The sequence below is a fragment of the Coccidioides immitis genome (assembly GCF_000149335.2).
Source record: "Coccidioides immitis RS genomic scaffold supercont3.1, whole genome shotgun sequence".
Taxonomy (NCBI): Eukaryota; Fungi; Ascomycota; class Eurotiomycetes; order Onygenales; family Onygenaceae; genus Coccidioides; species Coccidioides immitis.
Window position 1 is genome coordinate 3,988,009 of NW_004504310.1, and position 15,796 is coordinate 4,003,804.

Consider the following 15,796-nt stretch of genomic DNA (forward strand, 5'->3'; position numbering starts at 1 on the left):
AAAGCTCGGCTTAGATCAGCATTTTGACTCATATTAGGCCGAAAACTTAGCAGAGCTAGTCCAAATCAAGACTAGCGTCTGTGATCCACCGAAATCCAGGAACATCATTTCTCCGGTCTTCATCCAAAAATTCCGACGAGCAGTTCGGACGGCGAGCGGAGGAGTATCGAGGAGTATTGTGCTGGCACTCGCTCAAATTTCAGAGGCCCTTCGTTTGTATTTATATTTGTTTGGTATCCTGCAGGGACAATTCCTGCAGGGCCTTTCCTAATACCTCCAAAATGGTGTCCATTCTTAAGAGAATGCGGAAGATGAAGTCTGTACGTGTTGAGCTTCCCCTCTGGCTCGAGGCCTTATTGGTCTTTCTGTACAATGATCCTGCTGACACTTTGCATATAGAGAGTATGTAGTGCCCTGAGTACATACCCGGTGCCGTCTGCAGCTCCAATTGTCCCCAATTGCCTTTCCCGGCGGAGCACGCTCCCCGGCCGCCCATTGCGCTCATCGTCAAGGAACAGAATGCTAAGCACTCCATGGTGAATATAGCTTTTAGACATCAGGGTTGGCCTTGGAGCTGCCCTTCTTCCATCTGCATCATCGCCATCAAAATTCTCCCCCGTAACTCGCCTCCATCTCACGTACGCTCGCAAAATGTACGAAGGCCACATCGGCGCCCGTAGATTCTGGCGCCAGTGCCTTCCACGATTAAAATATTATAACCCCAGCGTTGCAATGTCCGTGAAGCAAACAGATGACAATGCTGGCCCGGCAGTGTTAACGCTATACTTCGCAAACAAAGACGGCGCTACACAGGCAACATCTTCGACAACCGATGAATTTGCTCCGGCTCCTACAGAATCGGAATCCGTCAAAACGATAGATATCAAGGGCAAAAGCCTCGAGGAAATTTGGGGTAGCTTTAAGAGCATGACCGGTGCAGAAGATCTCAAGGTCTCGGAAGCTGATCGTCAAGAGCTCGAGGAGCTCTCTAAGCAGAAAGAGAAAAGTGAAGTTGATCGCCAGCGGGTTGCGGGTATCCGGCAAGCGAGAAAAGACCAAGAGAAGATGCTCGCAGCAGCCAGAGCTGATGTTGAGAGGGCTAAGGAGGAGTAGCTTTTATTTTTACTTTTCTCTTATGTTCTCAACTTCAGAACCCAACCAGTGGATTTTCCCAAGGCATGCGAGGAGTTTATGGATCCTGTATTTGTTTTGTCTATGATAGAGGCACTTTCTAGCTTTTGTTGGTTTTGGTGTACAGATGAATTGCAATGTACATTAGGGATCTTTTCAGGGATCAGTGACACTCCGAGCACCTATTGTTGTGTGATGTTTTGCATCTTGCCATCGGACTCAATCAGGTTGCCATGTAGTTGTAAGACAAGAATATAAGGAGGGATGATATCAATGAATGGAGATATAATATATTTTGGTGTGAAGATAAGCGCATATATGCCGCATTTCCAACTAAAAGGATTGAGATAGATTAGTGCAACATCAGGACTCTGTTCTCCGTATAAGGTGTTAACATAATTTGGAACATAAACTCATTAAGAAATTGTGATTCAACTGCATTTCAACCTTTAAACAATTCATGACAGAGGGTATCCCTTAAGCAGGACGCAGACACCATATAAAATTTGCACCGGGAAAGAGACTCCGAGACCGCATTTGCTTTGAAAAAGATACAACATAATACAGGTAGAAGGGGGAGGAAAATAAAATAAAATAAAATAAAATGTGAAGAAGCCATGAGAAAATTTTCTCAATAACAAATCTCTTCCCATTTCCATCAAAGGACATTAAAATCTTTACCTAACACATCATCAGAGGCTCACATTGCAGAAAAATGTTGGAATATGTTCGTCATGCGCGGTCAGGAGTGTAGCTGGTTTCACCCAGCATACTCTGACCGGGAGCAACAGCCGGAGCCATCGATTGCGGGGTCGACTGAGGTGGGGGCTGAGAAGATGCCGCAGCATTCGTCGCCGGTTGAGCTCTGTTTGCACTGGCTGCCTGGAGCCTTTGATCAAGAGCCTTAAGTGCTAAGGCTCGTCGTCGCTCTGCCTCTTCTCTTTTACCCATTGACCGCACATCTGCTCGTCCAGTCGGGTTTAAAAGACTCGGAAGACCAGCTTCACCTCGCGCAATGGCCTGTTGGTTCCCAGAGGCAATGTCCTCCGCTGAGAAAGGCGTGCATACACGAAGTGCTACGAGAATCGAATATATTCTGTCTGAAATAAACGTGATTGGTGGTTGGATCACGTCCGGGAAAAAGCAGGCAAACGCAAATGTCTCACTAGCATCACCTTTGATGCCGAGACTTTGTGTAGAGGTTCCGGAGAGGTCTGGCTGTCTCTTGTAGAACCGAAGATAACTCCAGCCAATTAGAAACCCAAGCCAGCTCAGATTGAAAGTAGTATCCATTCCCAAGACCATCGCTCCGATGGCATTCAGCGCAAGGAAAATGGCAGGGAAATGCTTCACGCGCATCTTGACAATTCCTTGAAGCAAAGTGACAGTATGTTCGGGGACCAGCTGCTTGAAGGCAACTAGGAAACCAGCTTGGATCGCTACTCCACCGCATATTCCTTTTTCGCTGCCGTAACCGTCAGAATCAGGATTCAAACAAAGCAGGAAAGCAGAGCAAACTTACGCGATGGCCGAGTTACCCACGATAGCAGCAACAATAATATAAAGAAGGGTCGTGATCGTATTCGACAATAGGGCGATAACGAGAAGAAATTTACCAAATTCCATTGAACCCCAGGCACGCTCCAGGTATTTTCCACCATAGAATATTGTCGCTCCGGTCGTGATCACCGTGAAAATGTTTCGTTCCACGAAAGTCGCGCATAAGAGTGTCCACGGATATAATAGGAATCGGGCTGGTACAAGCGAGAGATATGCGATCGGGGCGGAACCTTGAACGGGACCGTACTGCTGCCATCGAGCAACGCCATAAAGAAGGGAAAGGGAACAGACTCCGGTCAGGAAAGCCCGGGTAACGGGAGGAATGTTTATTCGAGGCATAATTAACGGTCAGCAGCAGATGAGCCTAAAACAAAGCGTGGAGACTTTCGTCCACCACTATCACCACCCACAAGAAAAAAAATATTATTGCTTTGGATTAACAAAGCTATCTTTTTGCTGAGCAGCTCAAAAGTTCATGTCCTCCAAACAGCTAAGCAAGAAGAGGGTCACGTGACCACCACGGGAGCGCCCGGCGTGTATTGCGTGCCCAACATCAAATCGACATTCTCTTTGGTTGGTAGGATTCTGTGTGCAAATGCAAAACACTGTTTCATTGTGCAGTGAACACGGTCCTGGATGTCTGTCTATGTGCTTCATAAGGAAGACTTGACGAGAGGAGGATCAGCCAATTATCAGTTTGTTGTCTCGAGCCAGACGAAGAGATTGTTGCCTTTTCGTGACCTTTCCGCCTTTGCTCGCGTTTTACAACCTATTATGCCTTTCCGAAGTCCCGGGATCTTCTCAAAACCCCTATTTCATGATATGTTGGGGAGGGGGGTCGGGAATTGAATCCATGGGCAGAGTAAACAGCCCAGGCCACATGGAGTACAGAGTAATTTAATATACACAAACAGTGACTCCAACACGGAGGTCAACAGGGTTGTTAACAAACGGAGTTACCCACGGAGTAGTCAACGAGTTTGTCAGCGTGCGGGAATACCAATTAGTCCCGGGATCGTCACCAGGCGACCTCAAACCCCTCTGAAATCGAGCCTTGCGTTGGACTGCGCAGTACAGCAAGCTGCTCAACCCACACAGAGATTCAAGACACGAAAGGGATTGCTATCCCAGCAATTAGAACACTAAAGGCATGAATTATAGCGTGAAGATGTTGAATAGATTCTAGGAATATTCGGGTGGGGTGTCATGACAAAACGCGTCCGGAGGATTTGACGACTGACATTGCATAGGAAGTTGTGGATTGCTACAAAACGGTACTTGATGGATTGATGCCTGTCCGGGCAAGAGCTACGACTCTCGAAAATCGAAAAAGAAGTGCAGTGCAGAGAAGGCCCTATCAATGCATTACCATTGCATACTGCACTCATACCCAGGATCGCAGCCCAGCGGCTGAACAAACATTTTCATATACGCTGTCTAGCACACCGGGTGCAGACTTGTCTATCCCCAAGAGCTCAAACTTCAGAGCCTTTGAAATGCTACGCTTGAATTATGTACTGAGGCTGCGGTCCTACACTCGGACAGAGCATTTGCCATTCGCTAAATAGTGAAAGGAAGATGTGAAACGAGGCCTCGGACACCGCCTCATGCAGAAAGTCCCAAAGAGGCCAATACGCGACCCAAGAACATTCTCACGTACCCTCAATTACTTTAATTATTTTTGTGCCAGAATAACTAGTCAAATATTCCCCGTATGTGATGCATCAGAGGTTCTCCATAGTGTGAACTGAACTGAAACCGGACATGCATATTCCCTAAAATTAAAGTAATACTCCAAAAACGAACACCACAGATGCTAGCATAGCAGGGAGGATGACACTTGTGGACAATGTGCTGGTGTTGAGCCTCCCAGCAGCATTCTCTGCACCCTGAGAGTTCCTATCCCTCACCACTTTGACCGGGTCACCGTATGATTTAGTCTCCTGATCATACGCCAGACATGTAGTGGGTAGCGGGAACGACGCTGATGCAATCGCGACTTGTGTTTCATACGCGGGATCAAAGGACCCAAGATTGACTTCCAATTCTGCGATTGGGCCAAAGCTAAGTTCCACGCTGGGAATGATGTTCGTGAAGTTTCCAAAAACTTCATCCTCTTCGTTGGTCTCCCGCTTTGGGTTGCAATTTCGGTCTACGTTATTCATCTTGGAGGCATTGACGGCAATCTCAGGGAGATTAAAGAACATTCCGATGCCGCCAGTCGTAGAGCCAACTAGAGAGTGCACTCCAAGCAGAATCTCAGGGTTAAATGCAAGGGAAAAGGAGATACTATCAATATCCTCCTCAGATTGGAATGGCAAAGCCTGGAAGGTTGTATTCGGGCTGTTAAGATCCGTCAGCATTGGTTATTTTTAGCAATATCATAGCGAACTGCTGAGCCTACAAGCCAGTGACAGTAGAATTTCCGAGATTGCCAATATCGAGTGTGAATTTCGAATCATCCGGCACCTGTCCTTGATGTGAGTAGTGACTTCCGGGGCAATAACCAAGATTACGTTTTTAGCATACTGAAGCGTTGAACCCATAAGAAAACTCAATATCCTTATCAAACTGCAGCGACGCTGTGATCTGAGGTCTGACAAACACACCAAATGTCACAAGGCCGGGAATCTATTGGTGAAGTAGAAAAGAGGCGCGTCAGCTGTTAAACATCCGTAAATGGATGATGCGCGCCATAATATAGCACTACGTACCGCAAATGGCGAGAGTGGGATTGTAGGCAAGGGAATCGAGAACTCAATGGGTTCTTCATTTTCAAGGACAACGGCCAATTCAATGTGTGAAGAGAGACCATTCACGTCCAGTTCAATCGAACCTTCTCGGAAGAAATTCACCGCCGCCGGAATTACGTCCTCAGGGCCGTCAATTTCCTCAAGCCGAAAAGATCCTTGAGAGAGTTCCGCGTTTCCTTGCAGAGTGCATCTTTTGCATTTTAAGGTGACGCCCTCAGGGCTGTAGGCGGATTGTTAATCCCACAAATTTCAACCCGTAAGCGCCTTTAGGTACTTACACGAAAAGCCCCGTAACCGGTGTCTCTGGCGGCAATATGACCTGGTCATTAAGTCTCATATCTAGCTCATCTGACGTATTGGGAGGGAGATCCGAAGAAGTCGGGGCGGACGGGAAAGACATAGTATGAGTGCGCGAGGGCTCGTCCTGGCGCTTTAGGTTTTGATGCCACCTTCTGGAAACTTGATTCGAAGGCTGTCGAGCGAACTGAACTTCCGTCGAAGTGAAAACCTCCTTCCAATCCGTATTGGTTTTCCATAATGTGATACGCTTCTCCTGTCTTTCAATTCCCACCTCTGTGACCCTGAATTGACCTCGCTGGTTAGCAAGGCTGATTGAGTGTCAAATACGTAGTGCACTTACATATGGGGCGCTCTTTCGTCTTCATTATTACACTCAGAGTGAGAAGTAACAACTATAAATATTCCTGCGGCTGATAATTCTTTGCTGACTTCATCCAGCCGCCCCGCTGATAGGAACTCTAGCTCGATTTTTGAAGGGAAGCATCTGATCTGTCGAATATCTGACTCCAGATCCTCTAAGGACAAAATGGGCCTTTTCCCCTTGACATTTAGAGTGGTGGTGAAGACCGTGCTATCGGAACGAGTAGCTAAAGGGCCTGAGTCTTCGACATAGTCGAAGCTAGTTTCTCTCTTCAGCAACCGTAATTCAGAGTTACGCTGTATCAAGGCAGTTGGGTTGACTGCAGGATACAACCGCCTCGCTGGCGGGAATGCCAGACTGTCAAATTCACGGACGGAAGGTTTGAAGGAAGAGGCCACCGCTATAGCATGTAGCGGTGCCAAGCAAACGACAAGCGAGAACGGAGCGGTCTTCATTCTCGAACGTTTTGACAGGCGTCTTCCACAGAATTAAAGTGAAAGAAATGCAATCCGTAACACGAACAGCCCAAACGCAATCCACTTTCAAGGGGAATTGGCTGAAAATATATGATTGACCGGAATATCAAGGGGGTAGGATATATTTCTAGGGGAAAACTCTAGAGTGCGGGCATCGTACTCGTACAGGCGGAAGCCAAGTGAGTCTAGTGAAGGCTTTGGGTTTCATCCTACCATTGATCCGTTGGATCGGTATCGTGCACGCCGGGCGTTCCTCGCATATTTCCTCACGACAAGGCTGGGCCACCGTTAAGGACCCCTGGCGCAGTCACGATCGACATAGATCTGTGACAATATGAAAACATCTGTTCATTGGCAGCTTGGGCAAGAAGCCGTAGCAATTGGAGAACTTTCTTTGACTTGGTGTTGAGAGTGTGCTTTTCAGACCTCCTTCGAGCGACTTCGAACCAGCACACAGAAGCCCCATGTTGGAAATCCCCTGCGGTGCTGAAATGGCGTTCAACGGAGCGCGACGGGCAGTGCTTGGTTCGCATGCTTGATAGCGTCGAGACAAGTTCGCTCGTTATCCCCTGCGCCACCCCGAAATGCAGGGTACCTAATTTCGACAGGGAAGGGCCCGCTTCACATGGCAGCGGTAGTATTCAATAGACGATTAGATTGGAAGCTTCGAAACCCCCCGATGTCCTAGAGTATGGAGAGTGAGGAGTGGGAGAACGGAAGCTCCAGCCGTTTGTGATTGGATCTGAGCGTAACTTGCGGACGCTAATAGCGGGAAAAGCATTGACATGGCCCCCAGACCAACGGCGCTGTTTGCGTGTTAGTTACAAACTTTGTCCGATCGCCCCATCACAACCCAAAAATTGGCTCGGTGAGCCTGGCTTGGTCGCTAAATGCAGCCTTTAGCCGCATGTACCTCCCAAGATTTGAAGTCAATCTACTGATTGAGAGGTCTGAAGTTCACACCCAACTCGAGAGGGCTGGATTCGAAGTCATCAATGCTAACCTTTTTTTCTTTTTCGTATTTTCACTCTTTTTCAAAGTCTTGCAACAACCTATTTATGGAGTATGGTAACGACGGAGGATGCCCTTTTACTGGCGCTCGAGTCCCTGAACAAGTCGCGATGCCAATGCAGCCTTGCATTCTTAGCAACGATTGACGTTTCACAAGAGCCTCGGCTTCTCCATTGCCAAAATAAAGAAAACAGTGGTAGGAGAACACTGCACTTCTTGTCAAACGCGTTCTACGGCCCTATGGCCGATGAACCCACCGGCTGTCTCTTATCAATCCTAACTCGATACATGTGGATGGATACTGATACTGACCTTCAAGTATGATACTCTTTATGTATGACCAGTCAAAGTCGTACTCTTGCCGGTCTCTGCGTAACTTTCCGCTGAGAGAGCTGCGTCCGACTGTTATTTAAAATAGGGACTTTGACTCGATTATTGTGCTGGGTTTGATGGCAAACTACCAGGAACATCGTAGAGTGCCCCATTGAAGGCATTCTCGCTGGCGTTTGAGGTTGGGACTTTGAGTCTGAACGGTGCTGGTCTTTTCTGATTGCTAGATACCTATTGTTACTTCATGCAGACGGTACTCCGTAGTTTCTTCTTTTTCATGACTGAGATGAGGTCCTCATGACTCCCAAATATGAAGGCTTCGCCGGAACTTCGGATGGGGGAATTGATAATACTCTGCTTACTAGAGAGTACTTGCTCCGTACATCCCTGCTTGGTGTATGATATTTGTTGAATGGCCTCTTCATTCTGTCTTTCATCGCACACGTGGGAGGGGACGGGCTAATTTACAGTCTGTAGGACAGAGGATGCCGTTCCATCATCAAATCCTCCCGTTTAAAAGTGAAGATCACCCTGCATCTTGATTAAGCTTAATTTGTGGCTTGCACCCTGATAAAAGCAATGCGGTCTCCACGTCGAAGACGGGTGTCTGAGTCTGTAGGCAAGGTCTTCACCGATCCTGGGTCCGTCGAAGAAATGGTGCTTTGACAACTGTCTCGACAAAGCTTGTCCTGGGCGCATTTATTGAAGGTGGAGGAGCTCGTCTAACTAAGTAACAAACCAAGCGAGCTCCAACTTTTCCGAGGACCTCCAAAGCCCGCAGAACTTTGGACAACGGCACGTCTCTCGAGCTTATCAAGCTCCTCTTCCACCTACCGGGGAATCATCTTCATTTATACCTCTCGATTTCGAACAAAGAGGGAGAAAATATTTGGAAATACTTAAACGTGGTTGGCTGGAGATGAGTTACATTCCTGTCGAGGGCTCAAATGCCTTTCAATTTCGAGGATCCGTGGATACGAACTCAACACATACCATATTGTCGGTGATGGCTCAGGTCCTTCATTCACTGTCTTCTTGACTTCCAATGTGCTTGTGTGACATTCTTTAACACCTTTTTTTCCCCGAGAGCTGAACAATGGCAGTGGGCGCCAGGTTCCATTATACTTAAATTTTCTCTCTAGGGCTACCCTTTTTAACTTGTCCTTGTCAAGGAACCATGCACCTATCTCCCTCTGCAACATGGGAACGCTATCCACCACCCCTTCGGACGGATCAAGCGTGTCCACCGTTGAGCTTCGATCGCTGTCACCTGTGCCAGTCGAACCAGCGAGACACAAAGGGCGCCGAGTCAGTGACGTGCAAAATGAATGCGCCGCTATCCCAGATCCGACCAGCCATCTGGAACCACAGAATCGCCTCCATCAACCGCTCAGACGCTTCAGGTATCCAAAGCCAAAGCCGTGACAGTCATAATCACTCTTGCCGGGATCAGTTTCCTGAATGTCATGGGTTCTGGTATCCTCATTGCCGCCCTCCCGCGAATTGCAAAAGATGTTAGCATATCTGAAGGTCTGATCCTCTGGCCTGCTGCTGTCTACTCCCTTGCAGCTGGGTGCCTGCTTCTCATGTTTGGCGCAGTTGCAGACATTATTGGGCCAAAGCTCATGTGGGTCACTGGGAGCTTTCTTTTTGTTGCATTCACTGTGGCAGTGAGTGCTGCAAGAACAGGTCTTCAGGTCATTCTCTTCCGCACTTGCCTTGGTGTTGCTATTTCTATGTGTCTACCAACAGCTGTTAGTCTGATCGCGAATACCTTCCCAAAGGGTACATGGCGGAATGTTGCTTTTGCTATGAACGGGATGGGCTAGCCGCTTGGCTATGCACTTGGACTAGTTCTTGGTGGTATCTTCACAGACACAATTGGGTGGAGGTGGGCATATAATATGATGGTAATCATCAAGTTTTGCCTTTCTATGGCATCTCTGTAGTCATTAGCATTAGTGCATCACCATTTAGACAAGAAATTGACACGTCGGCTCATTGAGGATGTTGATTGGCTTGGTGTGCTTATCATTAGCATTGCTCTTGGCCTGCTGCTTTATGTTCTGGCAATGACAACATCATCTTACCGGCGCATAGGTGATATCCAGAATATTGTGCTTCTTGTGGTGTCAGGTGTCTTACTGGTTGCATTCCCATGCTGGATGTATTATCAAGTCAAGAATGGAAGGCCAGCACTTATCCCCAATAAGCTTTGGATGAATTCTTCGTTCACTTCCATTTGCATTTCTGTCTTCATGTGTTGGGCATCTCTTAATGCCACTGAATATTTCACCACTCTATAAGAAGTGAGATATCCTAACATCTTACCAAATCCGCGTGCTTGTCCATCAAGTAATTGACAAGAAGCTGTATTTGCCTAGCTTCCAAAAGATCCAAGAGCTTTCTGACCTGCAGAGCTCAATCAGATTCCTGCCCAATGTCATCATGGGCGTGCTTGTAAATATAGTTACAGCATACCTTGTCGCACGAGTTGAACTTCGGACGCTGGGTGTAATTTCAGCCTTGATAACCATGATTGCCCTGGTGCTTATGGCAACTGTCGACATCGACGAGGACTATTGGCTTGCTCCATTTTGGGCTTTATTATTCTCACCGGTTAACCCCGATAGTATGGTTCTCCCTTTCCCACTCAAGCCAGGTGGCATAACGCTCCCTAAATCTAGTGCTATTCACCCTTTCCAATCTTGTCATCTCAGACTCCTTCCCAGCTGACATCCAATCCCTTGCCGGTGGTGTTTTCAATGGCGTTTCTCAGTTCGGCAATTCAGTTGGCCTAGCGGCGACTGCTGCAATTGTTGCATCTGTCACGGAGCACTCGGATATCAATCTTAGCCATAAGGAGCTGGTGATGAAAGGCTATCGGTCTGCCTTCTGGACTATATTTGCGGCGACCACACTAGTTGTCATCATTAGCTTTTTTGGGCTGAGGAAGGGTGGAACTGTGGGGAAAAAGGATGAGTGAAGAGTTTCGGCCTCTCAAATATCTTTCCAGGTTCCCTCTGCGGGTTGGCTTTGGAGAGTTGGGCCGAGAATAGCATTCAGGCGACAGAGATCCGGCCTAAGGCAATTTGTGCTAGTTGATGGCAAGCAGGGTAACGTAAATATAACATCTGCCGAGAGAACCACTAATTAGCATCAACAACTGACAAAAGTTTGGTTGCTTAAGGCGATAGGCAAAGAACGCTTAGATCCCGGATTGTGTGTACGTTACGACGTACAGTTCATCCTTCGGAGATGCTGTATGACTGACATAAAAGATATTTACGAGCAGAGTTCTAAAGAGATCCATTCGCTATTCGCTCTTGTATGCTGCTTCGACCCACGATTCGGCCATAATTTCGATAGACTAGGAGGCTTTTTAGATGGGTATCCCAAAGTCTGTTTCAATGGAGAAATGGTTACGGGGAGATAGAGATACCAGTCATCTTCGTTCACAAGATTTAGATTCCCTGTCAGCGCTGTGGGTTCAGAATATTCCGGTTAGAAACCGCTTTCGTCTTTGTAGATAACCCTAGTGACAATTCCGAGCAACCACAATGTTGGTCCTCTTGAAATCGCCGTGGGTGGACACAGAGCCGGCGGTTTCGTCAGCTAAAAAAGAACGGAGAAGCTTGATATATGCGCGGCTGCCGTGATGAGGAATGGAACACCCTAAGGAGTCAAACTCCTGTACTGTGGCGATGACAGTCTTCTGGGGATGCTCGGAGGGTCAATATTCCTTTGGTCCGTCTCCACCCACGCCTCCAAGTGCGTTGCCGTCTACCTGCCGGAGAGTCCTCAACTTGCGGAAAATATTATCTAGTTGGCATTGGATTGACATTTTCTCTTCATGCGCAAAGATTTGGCCATATTTCGCGCTCAATGTAGATACGATATAAATATAGCAGGAAATGGCCCAAGTTGAATCATGCCATGTGCCCCAGGTGTTGAGGTATCGGGCACGCGCTTTTCAAGACCCGTGTACACGGTATAGTCCTCATTTTCTTGTGTATTCACTTTAATGACAAGGTCATCGTTGCCCCCTGATGACGACTCGACGGGTGAACCCTAGAGTATCCTCCTTGTCAGCACGAGGTTTTAAACTAGTTACTATTGGAATCCAGCGTGCATAGTTTTCGGGAAAACTGAGAGGAAATCTATCTCTCGTCATTTTTCAGTTCATCATGAAGTTCATTCGTCAACTCGAGGCTAATCTGGGCAATGTACTCCTGAGGAGAGCTTGCGATACTGAGCATTTTTGTGCGCTCAACTATAGCAGGAACAAGGGACATCAAACCGGCCGCTGAATTTTCCTCGAGCGCGTTCTGGAATTCTAGCATAAGGTCTCAGGTTCCGCTGTGCAGCTTGAATGTTTGGCAGCAGGGTCTGTGTGTTTCCTCCCTGCACGCGTGTGGTCTTGGCGCCTCGGAACTTCTTGAGAGATAAACTGTACAGGGTTTCCAGCTTATTGTTCGCGATGGTTCTGCTGCCCCCATCTCAGCAGCCTGGCCATTAATGCCCCTGCAACCCCTGGATTTGATTGGATGTGCAGCGGGAATGCGCCACCCACAATTGCCAAGACCGTCTCAAAGTTCTGGCCAAGCTTTGGTGATTACCTAAGATTCATCCTCCACGCCGAATCCCTCCAACCCTCAAAAACGAAACAGCTGTCTGAGAAGAAAGAAGCTGACCAGAAGACTGAAGAGAGAGAACAGGAGGATCCCCTATACCACCAACAGGACCCGTGCTATGGTGCTCACTAGCTAAGTAGACAGGGATTCTTGGTGAATAGAAGCATCCCAGCATCTCAGCATCTCACCCTCTGTCTCTTGGGGCTAGAACCAAGCCGCGTTCTGGTATCCACCGTCCTGAACAATCAGTCAAATCTCACCCTTCCTTGCTCTCCTGTTCTATGACAATAATCTAATTCATGTACTATTGTGGCCCTTTAATCTTCTCCCTTTTGTCAGAACTTTTTATCTTGCCATAACAACATCTTCCACCTGATCACATCTGCCTGAGCTTGCTCTCCTCATTCTGCTACGCCACCTGATTATTTCTACCGAGATATCATTTGCCGACATTCCGATTTCTATCACAGTACCATTTTTCCCTTTTCATGCGCCGTGTGGTCCTAGCATTCTCGAGTAGTGACCTCGATCGAACCCCCACATTTGCAAGGAGGACGTGATATGTTATATTCGATATTATCTCTCGAATATCGCTGCAGACGGCAGCGACTTCCTATGTAGCCATGGCTCCTTGCGCCCTAACTTCTCACCATGTCAACTATTTGATTTGGAGGCAAGTATCATACTTACCATTGATAAAATTACGGATAAGCTAACTTCTAGCCACTAGGTATCTACAAGAATCAGGTTCGTTCAAACATAGACTACCACTGGTAGTAGAATTTTAATCTAATTAACTGATACACTTTGCAGGCCATGGGGAAGCGGCAGTTATGCTGCAGCGCGCATGGAACTCTGATCCTCAAAGGCTACCCTTCGCTCCGTACATTAAAACTCATGCCTTAGTGACTCTAATTCAGAAAGGACTTCAGTATTATGATATCGAAAAATCTCTAGACCAGGTATCTACGCAGGAAATCTCCTCTTTATTAACTTACTATTACTAACCAGATGGTTTTAGAATGGGAACCCCATTTCCGTTTCTGATGTTTCATTTTTTGGTCCCAGCACCGCCCATCCCAGTATTATAGTCGGTATTGGAGATTCAGTCAAAGCCAAAGATGCAGAAATGGCGAGAAAACCAGAGCCTGCGTCCGAGGCCTTTGTTCACGCTGCTCCCAAACCTGATGGCGAAATTAATGGGCAGTCCCCCAAAGCAAATATTCAGCCAATCGCCAAGAAAGGCGCCGAAGCTAGCGAGCCTGAGGGATTACCCATCAAGGTGGATGACGCGGCCATGGAGCTTGACAAGCACGAACAAGCCGGTGAACCGTCGCCAGCTCCTCTTCCGTCTTTGACGCCTACCGAGGGCGTGGTTGACGCGGATGGAGACGTTGGAATGATTGAGATGCAGGAGCAGGAACCTCAAACGCCCGTATTTACATTAACAACGGGACAGAGCGTGGGTGTGCAGATATCGCCGGTCAAAGCTGCAGATCTAGGTCCGGACACTACCCTGGTCGATGTTTCGGGAGAAAGTCACATGATGCGCGCTGCTTGGCGGCCTCACGATCCGCTTGTGTTCGCAGCAGCTGGTGATACGTTTTGCGGTCTATGGAAGCTATCAGGACAAAGATCTCCGACATTTCCTACTCATACCACGTTGGTAGCTGGCTCATGCGTGACAGCCATAGATTGGGATTCCACCGGGAATATGCTCGCTGTCGCCACATATGATAATTTCATTGGGTCTATTACAATATACGATAACCATGGAAACGCCTTAGATGTGCTCCCGGAATCCCCAAGATTAATTTCGGGGCTACGTTGGTCTGGGAAGGGCTCTCAAATCGCCATTGTAGCATCTGACGGTCAGAGATCAGAACTTTTCTTGTGGAATCAGGAATCGCGACCGGATTCTTTTGTCAGGCCACAAGCGATCGATGGGCCGGTATACGATGTTGCGTGGTGTACAAATGATCATATATATGCCTGCGGAGATGGATCTGTCTACCAATGTGATATAGACGGGAACATCCAGCTGTCGAAAACGTTTGATTCTGGGGAAGAGCCAGAGTCGTGGACGTTGCTCAAGGCAGTCTCTATTGCTGAAAAGCCCGTCGCTGTAGCTGCATCGACTTCGACATCGCATATCTGGATTCCTACCCATGACATACACGTGAAATTCGCACACCATGGAGACATCACAGGACTTGAAATTCGTCCTCGACCCAATCCTTCCGAGTCTCTGAAGAACTCGCCTTTAATATTGGCCACCTCTTCTATGGACGACACTGTCAAACTCTGGAATGTGGATCTTGACTCAAAAGAAATATACTGCCAGTATCGACTTTTCTTAGGAGCTGTAACGCCTGCTCTGGCGGTCAGTTTCTCCCCAGATGGCTACGCTATTGCGGCTGCTAGTTACAACAATCTCACCATCTGGAATGCTGACCGTGGTGGTACACCTATGGCGACATGGGACGGATACTTGGATAAGTCGAATGACGAGGCCAATCACGACAAGTCGATAGAACTCGACCCTTCCAGCGTCTCTATGATGGATCGACCGTTGTCGTGGGATACTGATGGTAAAAAGCTTGCTTTGGGTTTTGGCGGAAAGGTACGTTAAATAATGTGTATAAACCACGTAAACACGGGTTTGCTAATTTGTGACAGGTTGCAATTATAAATCTTCAGCGATGATGATTATTTCTTCGGATATCGATCAACTGTAATGTGTGCCCATCGTCTTAGCTCTGAAGGCCCTTTCTATTTTCCTTGACTTTCAGCTGAAGACCATTGTATCATACCTCGCTTCTCGCGGATTAGGTGTACATGAGGGGTTCTCTGGTGGATTTCTGTATTTTCTTTTGGTGGGTTGCTTACGCCTTGAATTATTCTTATGGTCAACGGAGTCGAGCTGGAGCAGACCCAGGATGGTTACCCAAACATGGCGAATAGGGCGTTGTGGATGTTTCATGTTTGATGGGTGCGTGAGTTCCCCCGGGCTCCGTCTAGGCCCAGGATACCTAAATTTGGATAGACAGTCAGAGATAATTCTCATGCCTGTTTTGAACTGTACATATTGTACGGAGTACAACTTTCCCAAAGAGACAACATACTAAGGATGAACTGTTTCTGCCACATTCACTCATAGTTATGTAAAAATACAAGCTTACATTGTGCACTTTAATGCTTAGTGCAGAAAAGGAAGGCTTAAAATGACCCCATACATGT

The 15,796-nt window shown here is 47.5% G+C and overlaps 6 protein-coding genes across 6 annotated transcripts; 3 read left to right on the top strand and 3 right to left on the bottom strand.

Annotated features, from left to right (window-relative positions):
* Nucleotides 1–150: 150 nt before the first annotated feature.
* Nucleotides 151–1,415, top strand: CIMG_01696 (50S ribosomal protein Mrp49). The gene is made up of 3 exons (XM_001247924.2): nucleotides 151–320; nucleotides 400–402; nucleotides 547–1,415. Exons 1-3 carry the CDS (start codon nucleotides 282–284, stop codon nucleotides 1,111–1,113), a joined length of 609 nt encoding a protein of 202 aa, XP_001247925.2. The 5' UTR covers nucleotides 151–281; the 3' UTR covers nucleotides 1,114–1,415.
* A 128-nt stretch (nucleotides 1,416–1,543) lies between these two features.
* On the bottom strand, nucleotides 1,544–3,104 carry CIMG_01695 (rhomboid family protein). The gene is made up of 2 exons (XM_001247923.2): nucleotides 2,654–3,104; nucleotides 1,544–2,596 (listed from the first exon to the last, which is right to left on the bottom strand). The coding sequence occupies exons 1-2, from the start codon at nucleotides 3,028–3,030 to the stop codon at nucleotides 1,864–1,866; spliced, it is 1,110 nt and encodes a 369-aa protein (XP_001247924.1). The 5' UTR covers nucleotides 3,031–3,104; the 3' UTR covers nucleotides 1,544–1,863.
* Nucleotides 3,105–4,472: 1,368 nt separating this feature from the next.
* CIMG_01694 (uncharacterized protein) lies at nucleotides 4,473–6,560 on the bottom strand (the record flags this gene model as incomplete). The annotated part of the gene is made up of 6 exons (XM_001247922.1): nucleotides 4,473–5,034; nucleotides 5,096–5,160; nucleotides 5,221–5,322; nucleotides 5,406–5,664; nucleotides 5,723–6,025; nucleotides 6,085–6,560. 6 exons carry the CDS (start codon nucleotides 6,558–6,560, stop codon nucleotides 4,473–4,475), a joined length of 1,767 nt encoding a protein of 588 aa, XP_001247923.1.
* Nucleotides 6,561–8,765: 2,205 nt separating this feature from the next.
* Nucleotides 8,766–10,908, top strand: CIMG_01692 (uncharacterized protein; the record flags this gene model as incomplete). Its single annotated transcript, XM_001247920.2, has 7 exons — nucleotides 8,766–9,325; nucleotides 9,376–9,707; nucleotides 9,777–9,832; nucleotides 9,872–9,944; nucleotides 10,023–10,184; nucleotides 10,399–10,554; nucleotides 10,610–10,908. Exons 1-7 carry the CDS (start codon nucleotides 9,123–9,125, stop codon nucleotides 10,906–10,908), a joined length of 1,281 nt encoding a protein of 426 aa, XP_001247921.2. The 5' UTR covers nucleotides 8,766–9,122.
* A 506-nt stretch (nucleotides 10,909–11,414) lies between these two features.
* On the bottom strand, nucleotides 11,415–12,222 carry CIMG_01691 (uncharacterized protein). Its single transcript, XM_001247919.2, has 2 exons — nucleotides 12,153–12,222; nucleotides 11,415–12,082 (listed from the first exon to the last, which is right to left on the bottom strand). Exons 1-2 carry the CDS (start codon nucleotides 12,215–12,217, stop codon nucleotides 11,956–11,958), a joined length of 192 nt encoding a protein of 63 aa, XP_001247920.2. The 5' UTR covers nucleotides 12,218–12,222; the 3' UTR covers nucleotides 11,415–11,955.
* A 1,167-nt stretch (nucleotides 12,223–13,389) lies between these two features.
* Nucleotides 13,390–15,638, top strand: CIMG_01690 (WD repeat protein; the record flags this gene model as incomplete). Its single annotated transcript, XM_001247918.2, has 3 exons — nucleotides 13,390–13,518; nucleotides 13,578–15,179; nucleotides 15,236–15,638. 3 exons carry the CDS (start codon nucleotides 13,390–13,392, stop codon nucleotides 15,260–15,262), a joined length of 1,758 nt encoding a protein of 585 aa, XP_001247919.2. The 3' UTR covers nucleotides 15,263–15,638.
* Nucleotides 15,639–15,796: the final 158 nt, after the last annotated feature.

Bases quoted from the DNA above. Each gene is read 5' to 3' on its own strand.
- CIMG_01696 (XM_001247924.2), top strand. From the start codon at position 282: ATGGTGTCCATTCTTAAGAGAATGCGGAAGATGAAGTCT.
- CIMG_01695 (XM_001247923.2), bottom strand. From the start codon at position 3,030: ATGCCTCGAATAAACATTCCTCCCGTTACCCGGGCTTTCCTGACCGGA. The intron at 2,597-2,653 runs GTAAGTTTGCTC...CGGTTACGGCAG, and splicing joins GTGGGTAACTCGGCCATCGC to CGAAAAAGGAATATGCGGTG.
- CIMG_01691 (XM_001247919.2), bottom strand. From the start codon at position 12,217: ATGTCCCTTGTTCCTGCTATAGTTGAGCGCACAAAAATGCTCAGTATC. The intron at 12,083-12,152 runs GTACATTGCCCA...GACGAGAGATAG, and splicing joins ATCGCAAGCTCTCCTCAGGA to ATTTCCTCTCAGTTTTCCCG.